The following is a 19,309-nucleotide window of genomic DNA, read 5'->3' on the forward strand; positions in this document are numbered from 1 at the left end:
GTTAATTTCTGAGTGCAAACTTTTTAGGTTGATATTGACTCTTTCTTTTATACAGGGTGATTCAAAAAGAATACCACAACTTTAAACATGTGTATTAAATGAAAGAAACATAATATAACTTTCTGTTATACATCATTACAAAGAGTATTTAAAAAGGTTTTTTTTTCTTTTTTTTTCCACTCAAAAACAAGTTCAGAGATGTTCAATATGGCCCCCTCCAGACACTCGAGCAATATCAACCCGATACTCCAACTCGTTCCACACTCTCTGTAGCATATCAGGCATAACAGTTTGGATAGCTGCTGTTATTTCTCGTTTCAAATCATCAATGGTGGCTGGGAGAGGTGGCCGAAACACCATATCCTTAACATACCCCCATAAGAAAAAATCGCAGGGGGTTAAGATCAGGGCTTCTTGGAGGCCAGTGATGAAGTGCTCTGTCACGGGTCGTTCTCGGCCGTCCAGAACTTTCCCTTTGCACAAACACCCATTCTCTGTAAACTGTTTATACCAACGTTTAATACACCACCTATCAGGAGGTTTAACACCATACTTCGTTCGAAATGCACGCTGAACAACTGTCGTCGATTCACTTCTGCCGTACTCAATAACACGAAAAGCTTTCTGTTGAGCGGTCGCCATCTTAGCATCAACTGACGCTGACGCCTAGTCAACAGCGCCTCAAGCGAACAAATGTACAACTAAATGAAACTTTATAGCTCACTTAATTCGCCGACAGATAGTGCTTAGCTCTGCCTGTTGTTGTTGCAGAGTTTTAAATTCCTAAAGTTGTGGTATTCTTTTTGAATCACCCTGTATATTGGCCTAATTTTAAATTTAATTATTGATAGATAGTGATCTGAATCTAAACCTGCACTCTTAAAACTTTTACATTGAGTATCTCTGATGTAGACTGTCTGCTTATAGCAACATGGTTTAGTTGTTTCTCCCCACAGACTGGATTTGGGGATACCCATGTAGATTGTTAACCATGTCATGTTCTTTGCATAAACTAATAAGTCTTTCTCCATTTGCATTGGTTCTTTTATGTGCAGGGAATTTGCCAGCTATGGATTTGAGCATTAAAGTCTCCAGCAATATTATTTTGTTTTCAGAGGAAATCTGGTCTAAGGTGTTTGACAGTTCCTGCCAAAAAAATCTGTTTGTTCTTTTCATGTCCGGTTTTCTCATTTGTTGGTGCATGTGTATTTACTATGGTATACAGTTTGTTTGTTGAGTTGAAGCTTAATGTTGAAAGTCTTTCATTGATAAATTTAAATTATGCTATTGAGTTTATTGATACGGTTCAAAAACTACTTCATAAAGGTAATGTAATACTTAATAAATGACTGGTTAAAGCTATTTTTAGTTATGCTTCGTTTAATATAGACTCACTGTGTCCTGTAGCACCTGTGATAGACAAGCTTAACATGACTGAAATTTAGCAGTTCAGAGTTTAACAAAACAGTAAAATTCTGATATGAATGAGCTGATTGTTATGTGCAAGACATCAATAAAAAGTATTTTCTTGGACAGTCATCATTATAAATGCTCAGTGATGTAGAAACTAAATAAGTAGCAGAACTTGTGAACAAACTGTTGCATGAGACCTAGATAATAATTACATAGCCAGGAACTTAAAGGTGACCAGAAGTTTCAACATCAGTTGCGTAGTTAGATATGTTTAAAACTTTATTTATTGGGCCTCACACCCGTCATCGGCATCACAGTAGTTAAGAGTTAAATAATCTGTGGCCAGATGGCACAGGATGATCTTTTTCTTTTTCTCTCTCTCTCTCTCTCTCTCTCTCTCTCTCTCTCTCTCTCTCTCTCTCTCTCTTTTTTTTTTTTTTTTTTCAAAAACTTTTCATTTATTAAGTGCTTTAACGTATTGTTTCTGAAGAGGCTAAGATTGTTTGTTGGAACAATTAGCACATTTGGGTTGTAATGGAAGATATATTTTACTTCCTTTTGGGTCTGTCCCAATATCCAGCCACACTATGCGAACGTCATCTTGTTTTTAGGAGAGTAATGGTCGACATCAGCTGCAGTTCCAGAGACCCTTGTGTTTGATGGGTGAACGAACCTCATGGCATTGTTTTAACTGAAATGTATAACAGGAGCTGTTGGGGAGATTAACAGTGAAAGCGAAATAATGATGCCGGACTCTGCGAGGCTTGCATTAGAGATACACAATTTCCATTGTCAGTACGTACTTAACAGCACCATTCAAGTCAGAAATTAACTTGCTAGAGGTCTGGAGAGGAGGCAGCACTATCCAGGGGAATGGTATTAAAAGAAGTAGTTGCTCGGAGAGAATGCCCACACTATGCTGTTGAGAATGAGTGGCTAAAAGGCCTCAATGTTCAGATAATTTTTGATGCTTTGGAGCTTGTGAAATAGTGCACTCCTCCCCCTCCTCAATGCAGCTGAAATTATTCTGTCAGTACAGAAAGTTGGTAGAAATTCACAGGTGTGTACGCATGCATGAGAGCTGTATTTTGATTAGTCATTTTCAGAAGTTTTAATCATGTATTATGAATTTGTAAGTGTGCACACACTGGGTAGGCAGAGGCCTCATTGCAGATAATGGCACCATTAATTTAGGTATTGCTGAAAGAGTGATACAGACTTGATGTGGTCTAATTGAAGCTAATAGTGCATTTATTTCCAAGCAGATTTGAATTGTTTTGTTTTGGGTGCTATTTTTGTCTACATGAATGCAAACTGCTACTCATTTGTTTACCCTTTGGAGACATCAGCAGAAGTCTCAAGGACTGAGCTGAAGTTAGTGTATTTACGATTGGTGGTGCAAGTTTTTCAGTTCAATGATCATATCTTGGATTCTTTCTGAATGCAGATGGATGACTGCAGGGCATTTATCATGGGTCAGAGCAAGGCGCTGCACATTGCTAACAGTGTGTGGATACCAGCCATATAATGCTGTGACATCTTGGGGCATGAAATGAAGGAACATTCTAGTGTATTGCAAATTAATCTAAATAAATAATCAAAATTATCTCCAATAAGTCTTAGTATATGCATGCTCTAAATGTATTTTGCAACTTCATTGAAAGTTCTTTTTCATGATTTGAAACACAGTGTTGGTTTGCTGGATTGTCTCATCTTTGGTGGCAATTAGAAAAATGTATGTCACATTCTTGACACACCACCAAAGGAAAGGAGGTAGGGCTGGTGTTGAATCAGACCATTGAGAAAATGATGTAGTATGAAAACAGTGTTTCTCACCTGGGCATGGAGACAAGTTGTAAATAACTGATTAAGGAGGATCCCCTATCCCCTTCTGTAGTTCCTCAATTTGCTGTTAAGACGCTGAAACACCATGTAATTTCTGAAAAAAAATATATATATATATATATATATAATAAAAAACAAAGATGAGGTGACTTACCGAACAAAGGCGCTGGCAGGTCGATAGACACACAAACATACACACAAAATTCAAGCTTTCTGCTTGTGTCTGTATGTGTGGATGGATATGTGCGTGTGTGCGAGTGTATACCTGTCCTTTTTTCCCCCCAAGGTAAGTCTTTCCGCTCCCGGGATTGGAATGACTCCTTACCCTCTCCCTTAAAACCCACTTCCTTTCGTCTTCCCCTCTCCTTCCCTCTTTCCTGATGAGGCAACAGTTTGTTGCGAAAGCTTGAATTTTGTGTGTATGTTTGTGTTTGTTTGTGTGTCTATCGACCTGCCAGCGCTTTTGTTCGGTAAGTCACCTCATCTTTGTTTTTATATATAATTTTTCCCACGTGGAATGTTTCCTTCCATTTTAAAAATTGGGGGGGAGTAGTATGCGACAGCAGATATTCACCTGACACGGATGTAATAAGCCATTGTGGCCAAATTAATATAACTTACATTAGGAAAGTATTTTCAGTTAAATATTATTGTCATGTTCTGCTGAACACTGACAGAAAATTCAGTTGATGTTAAAAAAAGTTGTTATAATATAAAGCTTCCCTCAGTTATTGGCCAGTCTTTTGTCAGTTGACTAGTGAGCTAAGCTGTCACTTGAGTAATCAAAATTGATAATTTTATTGTATTATTTAACACTAAATTTAATTTTTTTCCAAGCTTTCAAATTTCGTGGTGCTGCAAAAAGAAGTAGAACAGCTCAGAGAGGAAAATGAGTCACTTGCAGCACATGTGACTGCCATGACAGAAAGACCAGCTGCCGAAGGTCGGGAAAACGGCGATAATGGCTACATTGAAGAGAAGCAGTCTGTGAGCAAAGCTGAAGAGCTAAATAAAGAACCAGAGTAAGTATGATACTGAACACTCCACTTATTGCAGAGTTATTGTATGATGACCTGCATTGTAAAATTATAGTTTATAAAGACTATTTAAAAAGTGAAATTGGGCTTTCCTATTAAAAAAACCCTTGTAGAATAATTTCTTATTTCAGAACAGAAAAGGGTCACAAAATATTACTGCAGAAGTTGGGCCATTATGAAATAAGAATTGTAGCTCGCAATTGGTTCAGCTTATACTTCAAGATGGCAGCAGAAAGGTCATTTTCCACAGTAATGAGAACAGCAGTGATGTGCAGTCTGTGTTTCTTATATGTATAAATGATAAAAGCCTCTTAATATGACAAGTGATTATGAAATATTTCTGTTTGCTGTTGACACCAACTTGGTAGTGAAGGATGTTGAGCACAACATAGGCAGTGCATCAAATACTGCAGTCAAAGACATACGTTTATGACTTATAGAAAATAACTTGATGCTAAATCATAGAAGACTTGCTTCTTACAATTTCTAGCACACACTTCAACTATAACTGATATATTGATAACATAGCATATCCATATGGTTAGTGAGTCTAAACAATCAAAATACCTAGACGTTCAAATATACATCGTAAACTCACAGGGAATGCCCATGTTTAGTATCTTGTTCTAAAATTGAATCTTGCTATATTAACCATTAGAAAAGTATTTGCAATAAGTGACAGTCCAACTTGAAAAGTAATCTGCTTTGCTGAATCTCATTAGATTATGACATTGGCATTATATTCTGTGATAACTGTCCCGCATTCACAAATGACATTTTTGGCTCAGAAGTGGGTAGTCCAAGCAATGTGTGGTGTACATTTGCAAACCTCTTGTTGACCTCTGTTGAAGAGTGTGGGATTGTGCTATTGGCCTCTCAATATACATTAAATAAATGTTGTCAACAATACGAACTTATTTCCAGTAATTAGCACTGTTATGGGGCTACATAACTAACTTCATTGCAACATAAAAACTAAACCATAACTCGTACGACTCCATTAAATAACACAGTCAACAACAGAATAAAACATATATAAAAACAAAGAGACACACAGGTCAATGACTGCACCAGGATAATCATTAAAAATAGTTATCACTTGAGCATAGTGTTACACTGCACATAACATTGTACTTCACCACTCCTCTGTTAGTGTCACGAATATTTTCTGCTGAATTGCATGTGTCGTCCAGACCAGGTAACAACAGATCGTGCATGGGCTGCTGACGGTACATTAGAGGTTGCCACCAACATCTATTCTGGTTGATCTGCAACGGGTGATGTAGCAGCTGGAGTGTTTGTAGAGTCCATTCCATGTTGTGTGCAGGTGAGTCCGTACCAGTTTAGGGTGCACAGAAAGCAGGTTTAAACCTGGCACTGGTGATGATGGGTGGCATACCCACCACATAAACTTCGAATGGCTTGTCCTCCCTACTGATGATACAGTGAGGCCAGTCGCGGGGTGACTGCAATGGCATACATACTGCATCGTGCTATACAAAAACATAGTGGTACTCCTGTTGCTCGCCAAAAACAAAAGGTCATCGGGTCTGCAGATCCCTTGAAACATCGAGGTATAGTTGCCAGATTTCTGTATCCAGCTTTTGCATCAAATCGGGCACATTGGCAAAGAAAATGCCTGGTAGTTGTATTGACTGGCCATAAACAAGTTCTGCAGTTCTGGCTTTCAGTTCTTCTTTCAGTGATGCACAGAGTCACAGTAGGATGATGGGTGCCATCTTAGTTGACCACTGTGAGTCATAACATCGTAGCAGGACTTTAAGTATGTGGTGCGTGCGTCCGACTGATCCATTCGCTGCCAGGTGGTAAGTTGTAGCTCTAATCCGCTTCATACCCAGTAGGGCAGTGAACACTTGAAACAGGTAGACTCAAATTGTCTTCCCTGGTTTGTTACAATTTGTGTAGGCACACCAGAATGGACGATCCGTGTCCAGAAGAACACAGTTGCGATTGTTTTGGCAGTAATGTCGGGAATTGAGAGTGCCTCAGGCCAGTGTGTAAAATGATCAGTTGTAAGGCAGTAGATGTATCCTTCTGATGGTGGGAGGTGTCCTAGAGGTCTAGGTGGATACGTTTAAATATATTATTCGGAGGAAGAAATGCACCACAAAGTGACCTAATGTTCCGACTAACTTTATTTGGTTGACAGGCCACACATTGTCACATATATTACATGCAATCTTTGTGTGTGTGTGTGTGTGTGTGTGTGTGTGTGTGTGTGTGTGTGTGTGTGTGTGGCCAGACAAAAGCTCGCTTCACTGTGTTGGTAGTGGTCCTTACTCCAGGGTGTGACACGTTACGTGAAGAGGCAATTGCCTGTTGGCGAAAGTCAACAGTCACAAATAGTCATGGTTTGTTAGTGGCAGTGTCTCAATACAGCAGCGCAGTCAACAGTGGCAGTGTAATACGGCGGAGTTGTAGGCTCCGTAGCTCACTATCTGATTGTCGGGGACAGCGAGAGCTTCAAAGTCAACTGCATTAGTGATTGCTTCAATCCTAGATAGCGCATCAGCTGGGGACGTTCAGTTCTCCATCGACGTGAACAGTATTGGTGGTGAATTGTCAGATATATAGTAGAGATGTCACAGCCGACGAGGTGACACTTTCTTAGGACACTGGCATAATACGTATTTTTGTGGCTTGTGGCTTGTGGTGAGAGTGAGCTGCTGTCCCTCCACCATGTAACAAAATTTTTTAATAATAGCATAGCCAACATACAGTTCGCGATCATCAGTGAACCAGTTCTTCTGAGATGGCAGTAATGTTTTACTGAAAAAGGCTAAGGGCTGCCACTGCTCATCCATTTGCTGTTGCAGTGCAGCACAGATTGCAGTGGCAGATGTGCCGACCACGAGGATGAGAGGCAGCTGCGTAACTCTGTGCGCTAACAGTGTAGCTTTTGTGATGGCAATTTTCACTTTGATAAAAGCCAACTCGACCTCACTATTGCACTGGAGTTTGTCTTTGGCTTTGGTGAATCGTGCAAGGATTTATTCTGTGGTACAGCTTGGAGGGCACGACTGCAAACAAACCGATGGTAAAAACTGGTTACACCGAGAAATCGTGGTAATTCTGTAACTGTTGTAGGCTGTGGAAAAGGATAGCTTCTTCTTTCTCCTGGGGTGCCCACGTGCCTTGTACATTTATAGTATAGTGTAGGAACTGTACTTCAGCTGCTCCAAAGATGCATTTTGAAGGGTTGAAAAAAGCAGGCCATGTGCACATAGACGGGTGGAGATCTGTCGTAAGTGTGACAGGTGTTGTGCCTCTGAGTTTGATGTGACCTGGATTTCATTGATAAAAATCGTAACAGAAATCTGTTGAGTGAATTCATCTGTGAACCATTGAAATGTTTGATGAACATTACAAGATCCAAAAGGCATTCAGGTACATTCAAGTAATCCAAACGGTGTCTTAGCAATGTTGTTTGGTGTCACAGGTATTTGGTAGAATTCATGAATTTAGTCCAACTTAGAAAAGATGTGCTTACTGTGGACATCAAACATAAGATCTTCGATATGTGGTACTGGGTATCAATCTAGAGTGATTCTGGCATTGAGCTGCCTAATCACCACATGGACTCCATCCACTAGTCTTTATTGGAACCACGTATAGTGCTTGATGGGTGGCTGATACCTTGTGCAAGCACAATACTCTTGTGTAGATTGAACTACCAGTAATAAACATAGTAGTCCATCTCAGAATTCTGTCAACATCTTCCTTTAATCCGACATGGTGGGGATCCCAGGCACTTGAGCAGTACTCGTGAATGGGTCCAATAGTGTTCTATATGTGCTCTCCTTTACAGATAAGCTGCAGTCTCCTCCCAATAAACTGAAATCATTCCTTCCCCCTCCCAACTACCAGCCTTATGTGCTTGACCCATTTAATATCGATTTTCAACATAATGCTTAGATATTTAATTAATGAGTCTGTGCCTCAAGCAGCACAGTACTAATGCTGTATTCAAACCTTGGGTATTTGTATTGCCTACTTATTTTGTTTATTTGAGTCAGAAACAAATACAATGGAAGATAAACCAATACAAACAAATGCAAGAAAGAGCTAGCAAGATACACTACTCTTAACCGAAGCCTTCCAGCTACAGCTGCACATAGTACTGGAAGCAGATCATCTTCTGTGCAAGATGCAGGGTGTAGTTGACAATTCAGTATATCCTCCACAGTCTGTGGTTCTCTGCAGGCACAGTTGGTGGCACTGACAGAGAAGAGCCATTTCTGGAAGTTGCTCCTGTATCTTTCATCTCCAGAATGAAGACAGTTAAATGACTTCCATACAATCCAGTTCTGTTGTGCCCAGGTGGGAGGGTTTCCAGTAGGGGAGTCCAGGTAGAGTTATTTTCAAGTCAAGAAATCCGCAGTTGTTTTCTTGTTGCAGCTGTAGCTATTTGCAAGAATGAAGTGGTCTTCAGGAAACAACTACTTGCACCTCGATCTTGGGGCTTCTGGAATGTGCCCATGTAGTGCATGGTTTTCCTGATGAGCCTGACTTACTCTCTGTGCATTGGGAGCTACTTCACAACAGATGTCTGGTGGTACTATGCAAGCAAGTTGGTAGAGCCTTAAAAGTGACATACATTTCAGACAACTTGGAATAAGCCTACGTGTTTTGTTTAGCACATTGTGCTTTAGGTTTGGATGGATGTGTTTGTACCAGACTGGCACACACGCTCTGCTGCACTGTATAGCTAGTGTCATCATTCTCAAGGTTTATGGTAGAGAACCCCACATGCTACCAATGATCTCGCAAATTTTCATATTCTAGCAGTGCTGCTTGTAGGTCAGAGTATGGCTCAGAGTGACTCCCAGATTTCAGATGGGTTTTATTTACTAATTATATCCTTTGCCATTTGGTGTCACATATGCAGCATGTCTGTGTTTGCAATGAGAGGCACACAGTTGTATTTTAGCCGGGTTTGGGCAAAGCTGATTGTTTGAATAATAGGCACTTAGCTCCCTCAATGTGTCTGTCAGATGAGTTTCAACACCTTCAAAAGATTTCCCTTGACTAACTAGTGCCAGAACATCAGCATAAAGGAAACTCCTGGTGTTCACCAGAAGTGCTTGGTCATTGGTATGGATGTAAACACCACTGGTGAAAGAATCCATCCATGTGGTAAGTCATTTGTTTGGCACCTCCACCAATTATACAGATCTCAAACGTCCACATAAAATCTCCTGTTTTGGAGTAAGTTTTGAATAAGTTTGTTGAAGCTATAATCTTTTATCATCCCATAGATCCATGGCAAAGCAAGATGGTTGACAATTTTATAAGCAGCTGTCAGCTCAATAAAAACTAATCCTGTAAGTTTTTGTTTTTGTGTTTCATAGATGTCCTCAATAATCTGTGAGATTGAGGACCAGAGATGTGCAGCTTTTTCCTTGTCTGAAACCTTAGAGCAAATGTTAAAATGTTACTGTATCCCTTGATTCATGTTTTTCTTACAGCTCTACATTAACTTACATTTTCCCACATTTAGAGCAAGCTGCCATTAATCACACCAGTTAGAAATTTTGTCTTAGTCATCTTGTTTGCTCCTACAGCCACTCATCTACATCTACACCTACCCGTATATTCTGTAAACCATCATGAAGTGCACGGCAGAGGATATGTCTCATTGTACCAGCTATAAGGGTTTCTTCTTGTTTCATTCATGTATGTTATATGGGAAGAATGATTCATTGTGTCCCTCTGTGCATGCTGTAATTCTGATCTTATATTCATGATCTCTCTTCCAGCATCGTGATCGACCTCACCTTCATGGAACTGTGAGGCGAATCAATGTGGGGTTAGGGATGGCTCTGAGGACAGCCAACTTTTGCTTGTGTTTCTCTGGTTCCCGTCGGGACTATCAACAGATGTGGTTTCACTAGACATGGCCTACAGCTAAACAGGACTGGGAAGGGAAGATTGGTACAGCTGATTCATGAAAGTAAAGGGGGTGGATCTCAGGCCACACATGGTCAAATACCTGTTGTCATAGGTAGGAAAAGTAGGTCTTTTTTAGGATAAATCCAGACAACAGGTTCCCCTGCCTAAAGAGTATCTCCAGCACTTTAAAAAATACTGAAAAAATCACTCAAAAGACAGATTTTAACACCTCAAATATCACATGTACCAGATGTCACAAAGAAAAACAAACCTTTGGAAAGAGTAACATGGGGCATTTCACGTACTTAACAATCCTCCATCAAAACATTCAATCAATAAAAAATAAAATACAACTATTAGAAGTTGAGCTCCAATCTTTGACTTGCACAGTAATTTGTATTACTGAGCACTGGTGTAGAGAAATAGAAATCAAACGTGTAATATTATCATTGTATAAAAAGGCAAACTCTTACTTCAGAACTCCTTCAAGGGGTGGAGGATCATGCATTTATATCAGAAAAAGAACACAGTTCAAATCAGCACATGACCTCAGTACTGTAAGTGAAGAGAAACACTTTGAAATATCAGCTATTGAATTAAGAGGGCTTGGTATCACCAAGAAATTAATCATTTTGTGTGCATATAGATCTCCCAGTGGTAGTGTGGACACTTTTTTCGATAAGTTAACAGAAGTTCTAGATAAAGTCTCAAGTACAAAGGTCAACATAATTCTGTGTGGAGACATTAACATCAACACTAACATCGTAAATGAACCCAGCAGCACCTTCATAAACATTCTTCAAAGCTTTGGCATGTCTCTATTGGTCAATAGGGCAACAAGGGTTAACACAACAACTTTATCAGTAATTGACCATGTTGCCACAAATATGGACAGGGATAAATGTGATGTAGCTGTAAAAGATCTTGGATTATCAGAAAATCTCTGTCAAATAACAACAGTAAAGTCAGGCATCAAATCATTCCCTAAACTACAAGCCTACAAACGACATCCATCGGAAATCAAAATAAAAGATTTTTCAAAAGAACTAGAAAAACAAAGCTGGGATGAAGTGTACAAGGAAACCAATGTGAATATGAAATTCTCTAAATTCTCCACATTGTTTAAATTGAACTATGAAAAGGCATTTCCAAAAGTATGCATGTCTGTATCAACATCTCACAAGAACAGATGGATAACAGCAGGTATTAAGAAGTCCTCCCAAACACTTAAACACTTCAGTTCCGTGAAAAACATTCGCAATGATCCAGAATTCTTAAATTTCTATCATAGATACAAAAAGATCTATAGGAAGGTGCTGATTGCTGCAAAAAAGTCATTTAATGACAAAATAATATTAATGCAGAGAATAAAAGCAAAGCAGTCTGGGATGTTATAAAAAAAGGAAACGGGGAGAGGCAAACAAACGCAGAATAACATACTGCTAAGGGAGGAGGATAAAGTAATATACAGGGTGTTTCAAAAATGACCGGTATATTTGAAACGGCAATAAAAACTAAACGAGCAGCGATAGAAATACACCGTTTGTTGCAATATGCTTGGGACAACAGTACATTTTCAGGCGGACAAACTTTCGAAATTACAGTAGTTACAATTTTCAACAACAGATGGCGCTGCAAGTGATGTGAAAGATATAGACGACAACGCAGTCTGTGGATGCGCCATTCTGTACGTCGTCTTTCTGCTGTAAGCATGTGCTGTTCACAACGTGCAAGTGTGCTGTAGACAACATGGTTTATTCCTTAGAACAGAGGATTTTTCTGGTGTTGGAATTCCACCGCCTAGAACACAGTGTTGTTGCAACAAGACAAAGTTTTCAACGGAGGTTTAATGTAACCAAAGGACCGAAAAGCGATACAATAAAGGATCTGTTTGATTCAACGGACTGGGAACGTGACGGATGAACGTGCTGGAAAGGTAGGGCGACCGCGTACGGCAACCACAGAGGGCAACGCGCAGCTAGTGCAGCAGGTGATTCAACAGCGGCCTCGGGTTTCCGTTCGCCGTGTTGCAGCTGCGGTCCAAATGACGCCAACGTCCACGTATCGTCTCATGCGCCAGAGCTTACACCTCTATCCATACAAAATTCAAACGCAGCAACCCCTCAGCGCCGCTACCATTGCTGCACGAGAGACATTCGCTAACGATATAGTGCACAGGATTGATGATGGCGATATGCATGTGGGCAGCATTTGGTTTACTGACGAAGCTTATTTTTACCTGGACGGCTTCGTCAATAAACAGAACTGGCGCATATGGGGAACCAAAAAGCCCCATGTTGCAGTCCCATCGTCCTTGCATCCTCAAAAAGTACTGGTCTGGGCCGCCATTTCTTCCAAAGGAATCATTGGCCTATTTTTCAGATCCGAAACGATTACTGCATCACGCTATCTGGACATTCTTCGTGAATTTGTGGCGGTACAAACTGCCTTAGACGACACTGCGAGCACCTCGTGCCTTTATGCAAGATGGTGCCCGGCCACATCGCACGGCCGACGTCTTTAATTTCCTGAATGAATATTTCGATGATCGTGTGATTGCTTTGGGCTATCCGAAACATACAGGAGGCGGCGTGGATTGGCTTCCCTATTCGCCAGACATGAACCCCCGTGACTTCTTTCTGTGGGGACACTTGAAAGACCAGGTGTACCGCCAGAATCCAGAAACAATTGAACAGCTGAAGCAGTACATCTCATCTGCATGTGAAGCCATTCCGCCAGACACGTTGTCAAAGGTTTCGGGTAATTTCATTCAGAGACTACGCCATATTATTGCTACGCATGGTGGATATGTGGAAAATATCGTACTATAGAGTTTCCCAGACCGCAGCGCCATCTGTTGTTGAAAATTGTAACTACTGTAATTTCGAAAGTTTGTCTGCCTGAAAATGTACTGTTGTCCCAAGCATATTGCAACAAACGGTGTATTTCTATCGCTGCTCGTTTAGTTTTTATTGCCGTTTAAAATATACCGGTCATTTTTTAAACACCCTGTATGATCCACAGCACTTAGCAAACCATGTAAATGACCAGTTTTCAAGTATTGCAGAGAAGTTACAGCAAAAATTCCCCCAAACAAATTTAACACCTTTAAATAATGTTGCACTAAATACAATGATGTTACTTCCAACCACAGAGAATGAAGTCGGTAAAACAATTCAAAAACTAAAAAATATAGTCAGTAGGCTTAGATGAAGTACCATTGTGTGTACTGAAACAATGCATAGGGATTATACAAGGCCCCTTAATAAATATAATAAATTAATCCTTCACATCAGGGACATTTGCAGAGCAGTTAAAGCAGGCAAGAGTTGTATCTTTGCTTAAGAAAGGTAATTCGGAAGACATAGAAAATTGCAAGCCTATTTCCCTGCTGTCAGCATTCTCAAAAATAATAGAAGCAATAATGAAAGACAGATTAGTGAATTACCTGACTAAATACAATCTTTTAAGTGAATCACAGTTTGGTTTCTGAAGTGGTAAAAATACGGAGTCAGTCATAGTAGAATTCACAAAAGTTGTACTTGATGCCCTTGATAAAGATGTGTGTCACAGGCATATTTTTGGATCTTTCTAAGGCGTTTGATACAGTCGACCACAAGATTCTATTAAATAAATTAGAAGCTTTAGGATTAAGAGGGGTAGTTAATGACTGGTTTCGATCATACCTAACAGTTAGGGTACAAAGAGTAGAGATAACATATACTTCAAATAGATCCAAACATTTAGTAAAACACTTATCAGAACCAAAATACATTAATATAGGGGCTCCGCAAGGTAGCATATGAGGACCAATACTGTTCCTGACATACATCAATGACTTTCCCAGTAGTGTTACTCACGGTGAAAAATCCTCTTTGCTCATGATAGCAATGTTATAGTCACTGAGAAAACAAGAGAACTCCTTGCCGAGAAAGCAAATGAAACTTTCAAGGAAGTTTATGATTGGTCAATAAGTAATAAAGTGACATTGAACATAAAGAAAACTAATGCCATGAATTTCAGTTTGAAGAGAAAAAAGTGACGATGTTAAATTAAATGAAGGTGGCACCTCTATAGACTGTGTAACAAATGCAAAATTTCTTCGAATGAATATTGATTCTCAGTTGAAGTGGTGTGAGCACACAAAGGTACTTGCAAACAGAATGTCTTCAGCATGTTATGCCCTTACAATCCTGTCATCAGCGTGTAACATGCAGTGCCTTTTAGTTACATATTATTCCTCTGTACACTCAATTCTTAGCTGAGGCATTCTTTTATGGGGAACAAATGCACAAAATATGAACACAATTTTCAAACTCCAGAAAAGAGCCATAAGAATAGTAACCAAAAATACTAGTCGAGCTCATTGTAAAGATCTGTTCAGAACACTGGAGATTCTAACTGCTCCATGGGAATACATTGACCAGTCAGTTGTACCCATCAAAAATAACGTTGGTAATTACTCCACAAACAGCTCTGTCCATCACCATGCAACTAGAGATAGACTCAACTTACATTTACCAAGAAAAAATAAACATAAAACTCAAAACAGAATAAAACTGTACAATAAATTACCAAAAGAGATTAAAGAAATTGCAAAAATACACATATTTCAAAAGGCAGCTAAAAAGTACCTCTTATGTAATACATTTTATACATTGAAGAATTACGTAGCTAAAACAGAGTAGGGGTTTGATAAAAAAGTTATACAAAAAAATGATGATTATAAAATATCCAACATTCCACATAAAACCTTCACATTATGTTTTTTTTTCCTTTCTAGAAATACTTACCCCCAAGCTATGCATAGCACAGTTCTAACACTCTTCCTCGTTTTGAGCTCAACATCTCACTCATTATGGGGGAATGCTGACTCAGTTTTTCAGGATAGCAAATAGGAAGTTATGATACAGCAAATGGCCCAGAGATCACGTGTGTGTGTGTGTGTGTGTGTGTGTAGTGAGTGAAGTTTTATGAAAGTGAACAATATGGCATTACATTATTTAATAAGTAATAAGTTATATGTAAAAAAAAGTATTGTACACCAGGAGTAAATCTAATGATCGTCTCTAACTAGAAGTCTGGTAATATATGTGTATATGAATTAGTTTATTTTAAATTGGTCTAAATTTGTAAATATGAATATAATAGTGGGAAACATTCCACGTGGGAAAATATATACATAAAAAATATAAAAAAAAACAAAAAACAAAGATGCTGTAACTTAGCAAACGAGAAAGCGTTGGTATGTTGATAGGGGCAATAAAACACACACACACACACACACACACACACACACACACACACACACACACATACAAATAAATTTCATGCTTTCGCAACCCAAGGTTGCTTCATCAGGAAAGAGGGAAGCAAAGGGAAAGACAAAAGGATGTGGGTTTTAAGGGAGAGGGTAAGGAGTCATTCCAATCCCGGGAGCAGAAAGACTTACCATAGGGGGGAAAAAAGGACAGGTATACACTCACACACACACTCATATCCATCCGCACATATACACACACAGGCAGACATATGTAAATGCAAAGACGTTGGGCAGAGATGTCAGTCGAGGCGGAAGTACAGAGGCAAAGATGTTGTTGAATGACAGGTGAGGTACAAGCGGCAGCAATTTGAAATTAGCGGAGGTTGAGGCCTGGTGGGTTACGGGAAGAGAGAATATACTGAAGGGCAAGTTCCCATCTCCGGAGTTCTGATAGGGTGGCGTCAGTGGGAAGTATCCAGATAACCCGGACGGTGTTACACTGTGCCAAGATGTGCTGGCCGTGCACCAAGGCATGTTTAGCCACAGGGTGATCCTCATTACCAACAAACACTGTCTGCCTGTGTCCATTCATGCGAATGGGCAGTTTGTTGCCGGTCATTCCCACATAGAAGGCTTCACAGTGTAGGCATGTCAGTTGCTAAATCATGTGGGTGCTTTCACACGTGGCTCTGCCTTTGATTGTGTACACCTTTCGGGTTACAAGACAGGAGTAGATGGTGGTGGGAGGGTGCATAGGACAGGTTTTACACCATGGGCGGTTACATGAGTAGGAGCCAGAGGGCAGGGAAGGTGGTTTGGGGATTTCATAGGGATGAACCAAGAGGCTACGAAGGTTAGGTGGACGGCGGAAAGACACTCTTGGTGGAGTGGGGAGAATTTCATGAAGGATGGATCTCATTTCAGGCAGGATTTGAGGAAGTCGTATCCCTGCTGGAGAGCCACATTCAGAGTCTGATCCAGTCCCGGAAAGTATCCTGTCACAAGTGGGGCACTTTTGGGGTTCTTCTGTGGGAGGTTCTGGGTTTGAAGGGATGAGGAAGTGGCTCTGGTTATTTGCTTCTGTACCAGGTTGGGTAGGTAGTTGCGAGATGCGAAAGCTGTTTTCAGGTTATTGGTGTTATGGTTCAGGGACTCAGGACTGGAGCAGATTCATCTGCCACGAAGACCTAAGCGTTAGGGAAGGGACCGTTTGATATGGAATGGGTGGCAGCTGTCATAATGGAGGTACTGTTGCTTGTTAGTGAGTTTGATGTGGACGGATGTGTGAAGCTGGCCATTGGACAGGTGGAGGTCAATGTCAAGGAAAGTGGCATGGGATTTGGAGTAGGACCAGGTGAATCTGATGGAACCAAAGTAGTTGAGGTTGGAGAGGAAATTCTGGAGTTCTTCTTCACTGTGAGTCCAGATCATGAAGATGTCATCAATAAATCTGTACCCAACTTTGGCAGACTTGGCTAACAAAGAAGGCTTCCTCTAAGCGACCCATAAATAGGTTGGCGTACGAGGAGGCCATCCTGGTACCCATGGCTGTTCCCTTTAATTGTTGGTATGTCTGGCCTTCAAAAGTGAAGAGGTTGTGAGTTAGGATGAAGCTGGCTAAGGTAATGAGGAAAGAGGTTTTAGGTAGGGTAGCAGGTGATCGGTGTGAAAGGAAGTGCTCCATCGCAGCAAGACCCTGGACGTGCAGGATATTTGTGTATAAGGAAGTGGCATCAATGGTTACAAGGATGGTTTCTGGGGGTAACAGATTGGGTAAGGATTCCAGGCGTTCGAGAAAGTGGTTGGTGTCTTTGAAGGATGGGAGACTGCATGTAATGGGTTGAAGGTGTTGATCTACGTAGGCAGAGATACATTCTGTGGGGGCTTGGTAACCAGCTACAATGGGGTGGCCGGAACGTTTGGGTTTGTGAATTTTAGGAAGTAGACAACAACAACAATTAGGAGGTAGGGGTACGCAGTTTCGGTGGGGTCAGGAGGTTGATGGAGTCAGGTGAAAGGTTTTGTAGGGGGCCTAAGGTTCTGAGGATTCCTTGAAGCTCCGCCTGGACATCAGGAATGGGATTACCTTGGCAAACTTTGTATGTAGTGTTGTCTGAAAGCTGACGCAGTCCCTCAGCCACATACTCCCGATGATCAAGTACCACGGTCGTGGAACCCTTGTCAGGCAGAAGAATAACGATGGATCGGTCAGCCTTCAGATCACAGATAGCCTGGGCTTCAGATGTGGTTATGTTGGGAGTAGGATTAAGTTTTCCAAGAAAGATTGAGAGGCAAGGCTGGAAGTGAGCAATTCCTGGAAGGTTTGGAGAGGGTGATTTTGAGGAAGAGGAGGTGGGTCCTGCTGTGACAGAGGACGGAACTGTTCCAGACAGGGTTCAATTTGGATAGTGTCTAGGGGAGGTGGATCATTAGGAGTAGGATTAGGATTATTTTGCTTCATGGCAAAGTGATATTTCCAGCAGAGAATACGAGTGTAGGACAGTAAATCTTTGACGAGGGCTGTTTGGTTGAATCTGGGAGTAGGGCTGAAGGTGAGGCCTTTGGATAGGACAGAGGTTTCGGATTGGGAGAGAGGTTTGGAGGAAAGGTTAACTACTGAATTGGGGTGTTGTGGTTCCAGATTGTGTTGAATAGAATTTTGTGGTTTTGGGGGGAGTGGAGCTGGAAGTGGGAGATTGAGTAGATGGAAGAGACTGGGTCTGTATGCAATGAGAGGAGGTTGACGTTTGTTGGAAAGGTTGTGTACGGTGAGTGAGTTGCCTTTCCGGAGGTGGGAAACCAGGAGATTGGATAGTTTCTTGAGGTGAAGGGTGGCATGCTGTTCTAATTTGCGGTTGGCCTGTAGGAGGATGCTCTGAACAGCCAGTGTGGATGTGGGAGAGGAAAGATTGAGGACTTTTATTAAGGATAGGAGTTGACGGGTGTGTTCATTGGCTGAGTTGATGTGTAGGTGAAGGATTAGGCGGGTGAGGGCTATGGATTGTTCAGTTTGGAACTGGTATAGGGACTGATGGAAAGAAGGGTTACAGCCAGAGATGGGAACTTTCAAGTGTGAGGCCTTTGGCGGTAATGCCAAATGTCAGACAAGCCTGAGTAAATAAAATATGGGAGCATAATCTGGCTAGGATGAAGGCATGAACGGACACAGGCAGACAGTGTTTGTTGGTAATGAGGATCACTCTGTGGCTAAACATGCCTTGGTGCACGGCCAGCACATCTTGGCACAGTGTTACACCATCCGGGTTATCTGGATACTTCCCACAGCAACCACCCTATCAGAACTCCGGAGATGGGAACTTGCCCTTCAATATATTCTCTCTTCCCGTTACCCACCAGGCCTCAACCTCCGCTAATTTCAAGTTGCTGCCGCTCGTACCTCACCTGTCATTAAACAACATCTTTGCATCTGTACGTCTGCCGTGACTGACATCTCTGCCCAATATCTTTGCATTTACATATGTCTGCCTGTGTCTGTACATGTGCGGATGTATATGTGTGTGTGTGCGCGTGCGCGAGTGTATACCTGTCCTTTTTCCCCCCTAAGGTAAGTCTTTCCGCTCCTGGGATTGGAATGACTCCTTACCCTCTCCCTTAAAACCCACATCCTTTTGTCTTTCCCTTTCCTTCTCTCTTTCCTGATGAAGCAACCGTGGGTTGCGAAAGCTTGAAATTTGTGTGTGTGTGTTATTGTTTCTATCAACGTACCAACGCTTTCTTTTGGTAAGTTACAGAATCTTTGTTTTTAGATATATTTTTCCCACGTGGAATGTTTCCCTCTATTAGATTTGTAAATACTTTGACATGTCGTATATCTTTG

The 19,309-nt window shown here is 41.0% G+C and overlaps 1 protein-coding gene across 8 annotated transcripts in view; it reads left to right on the forward strand.

Annotated features, from left to right (window-relative positions):
• Positions 1-19,309, forward strand: part of LOC124612405 (ribosome-binding protein 1) — a 351,088-nt gene that overhangs the window by 202,911 nt on the left and 128,868 nt on the right. For all 8 annotated transcript variants that reach the window (XM_047140591.1, XM_047140592.1, XM_047140593.1 and 5 more), the window contains one exon: positions 4,096-4,280. In XM_047140591.1, the coding sequence (XP_046996547.1) occupies positions 4,096-4,280 (185 nt within the window). The remainder of the gene's footprint in view (positions 1-4,095; positions 4,281-19,309) is intronic.

Source organism: Schistocerca americana, chromosome 4, assembly GCF_021461395.2.
Source record: "Schistocerca americana isolate TAMUIC-IGC-003095 chromosome 4, iqSchAmer2.1, whole genome shotgun sequence".
In the NCBI taxonomy this organism is placed as follows: Eukaryota; Metazoa; Arthropoda; class Insecta; order Orthoptera; family Acrididae; genus Schistocerca; species Schistocerca americana.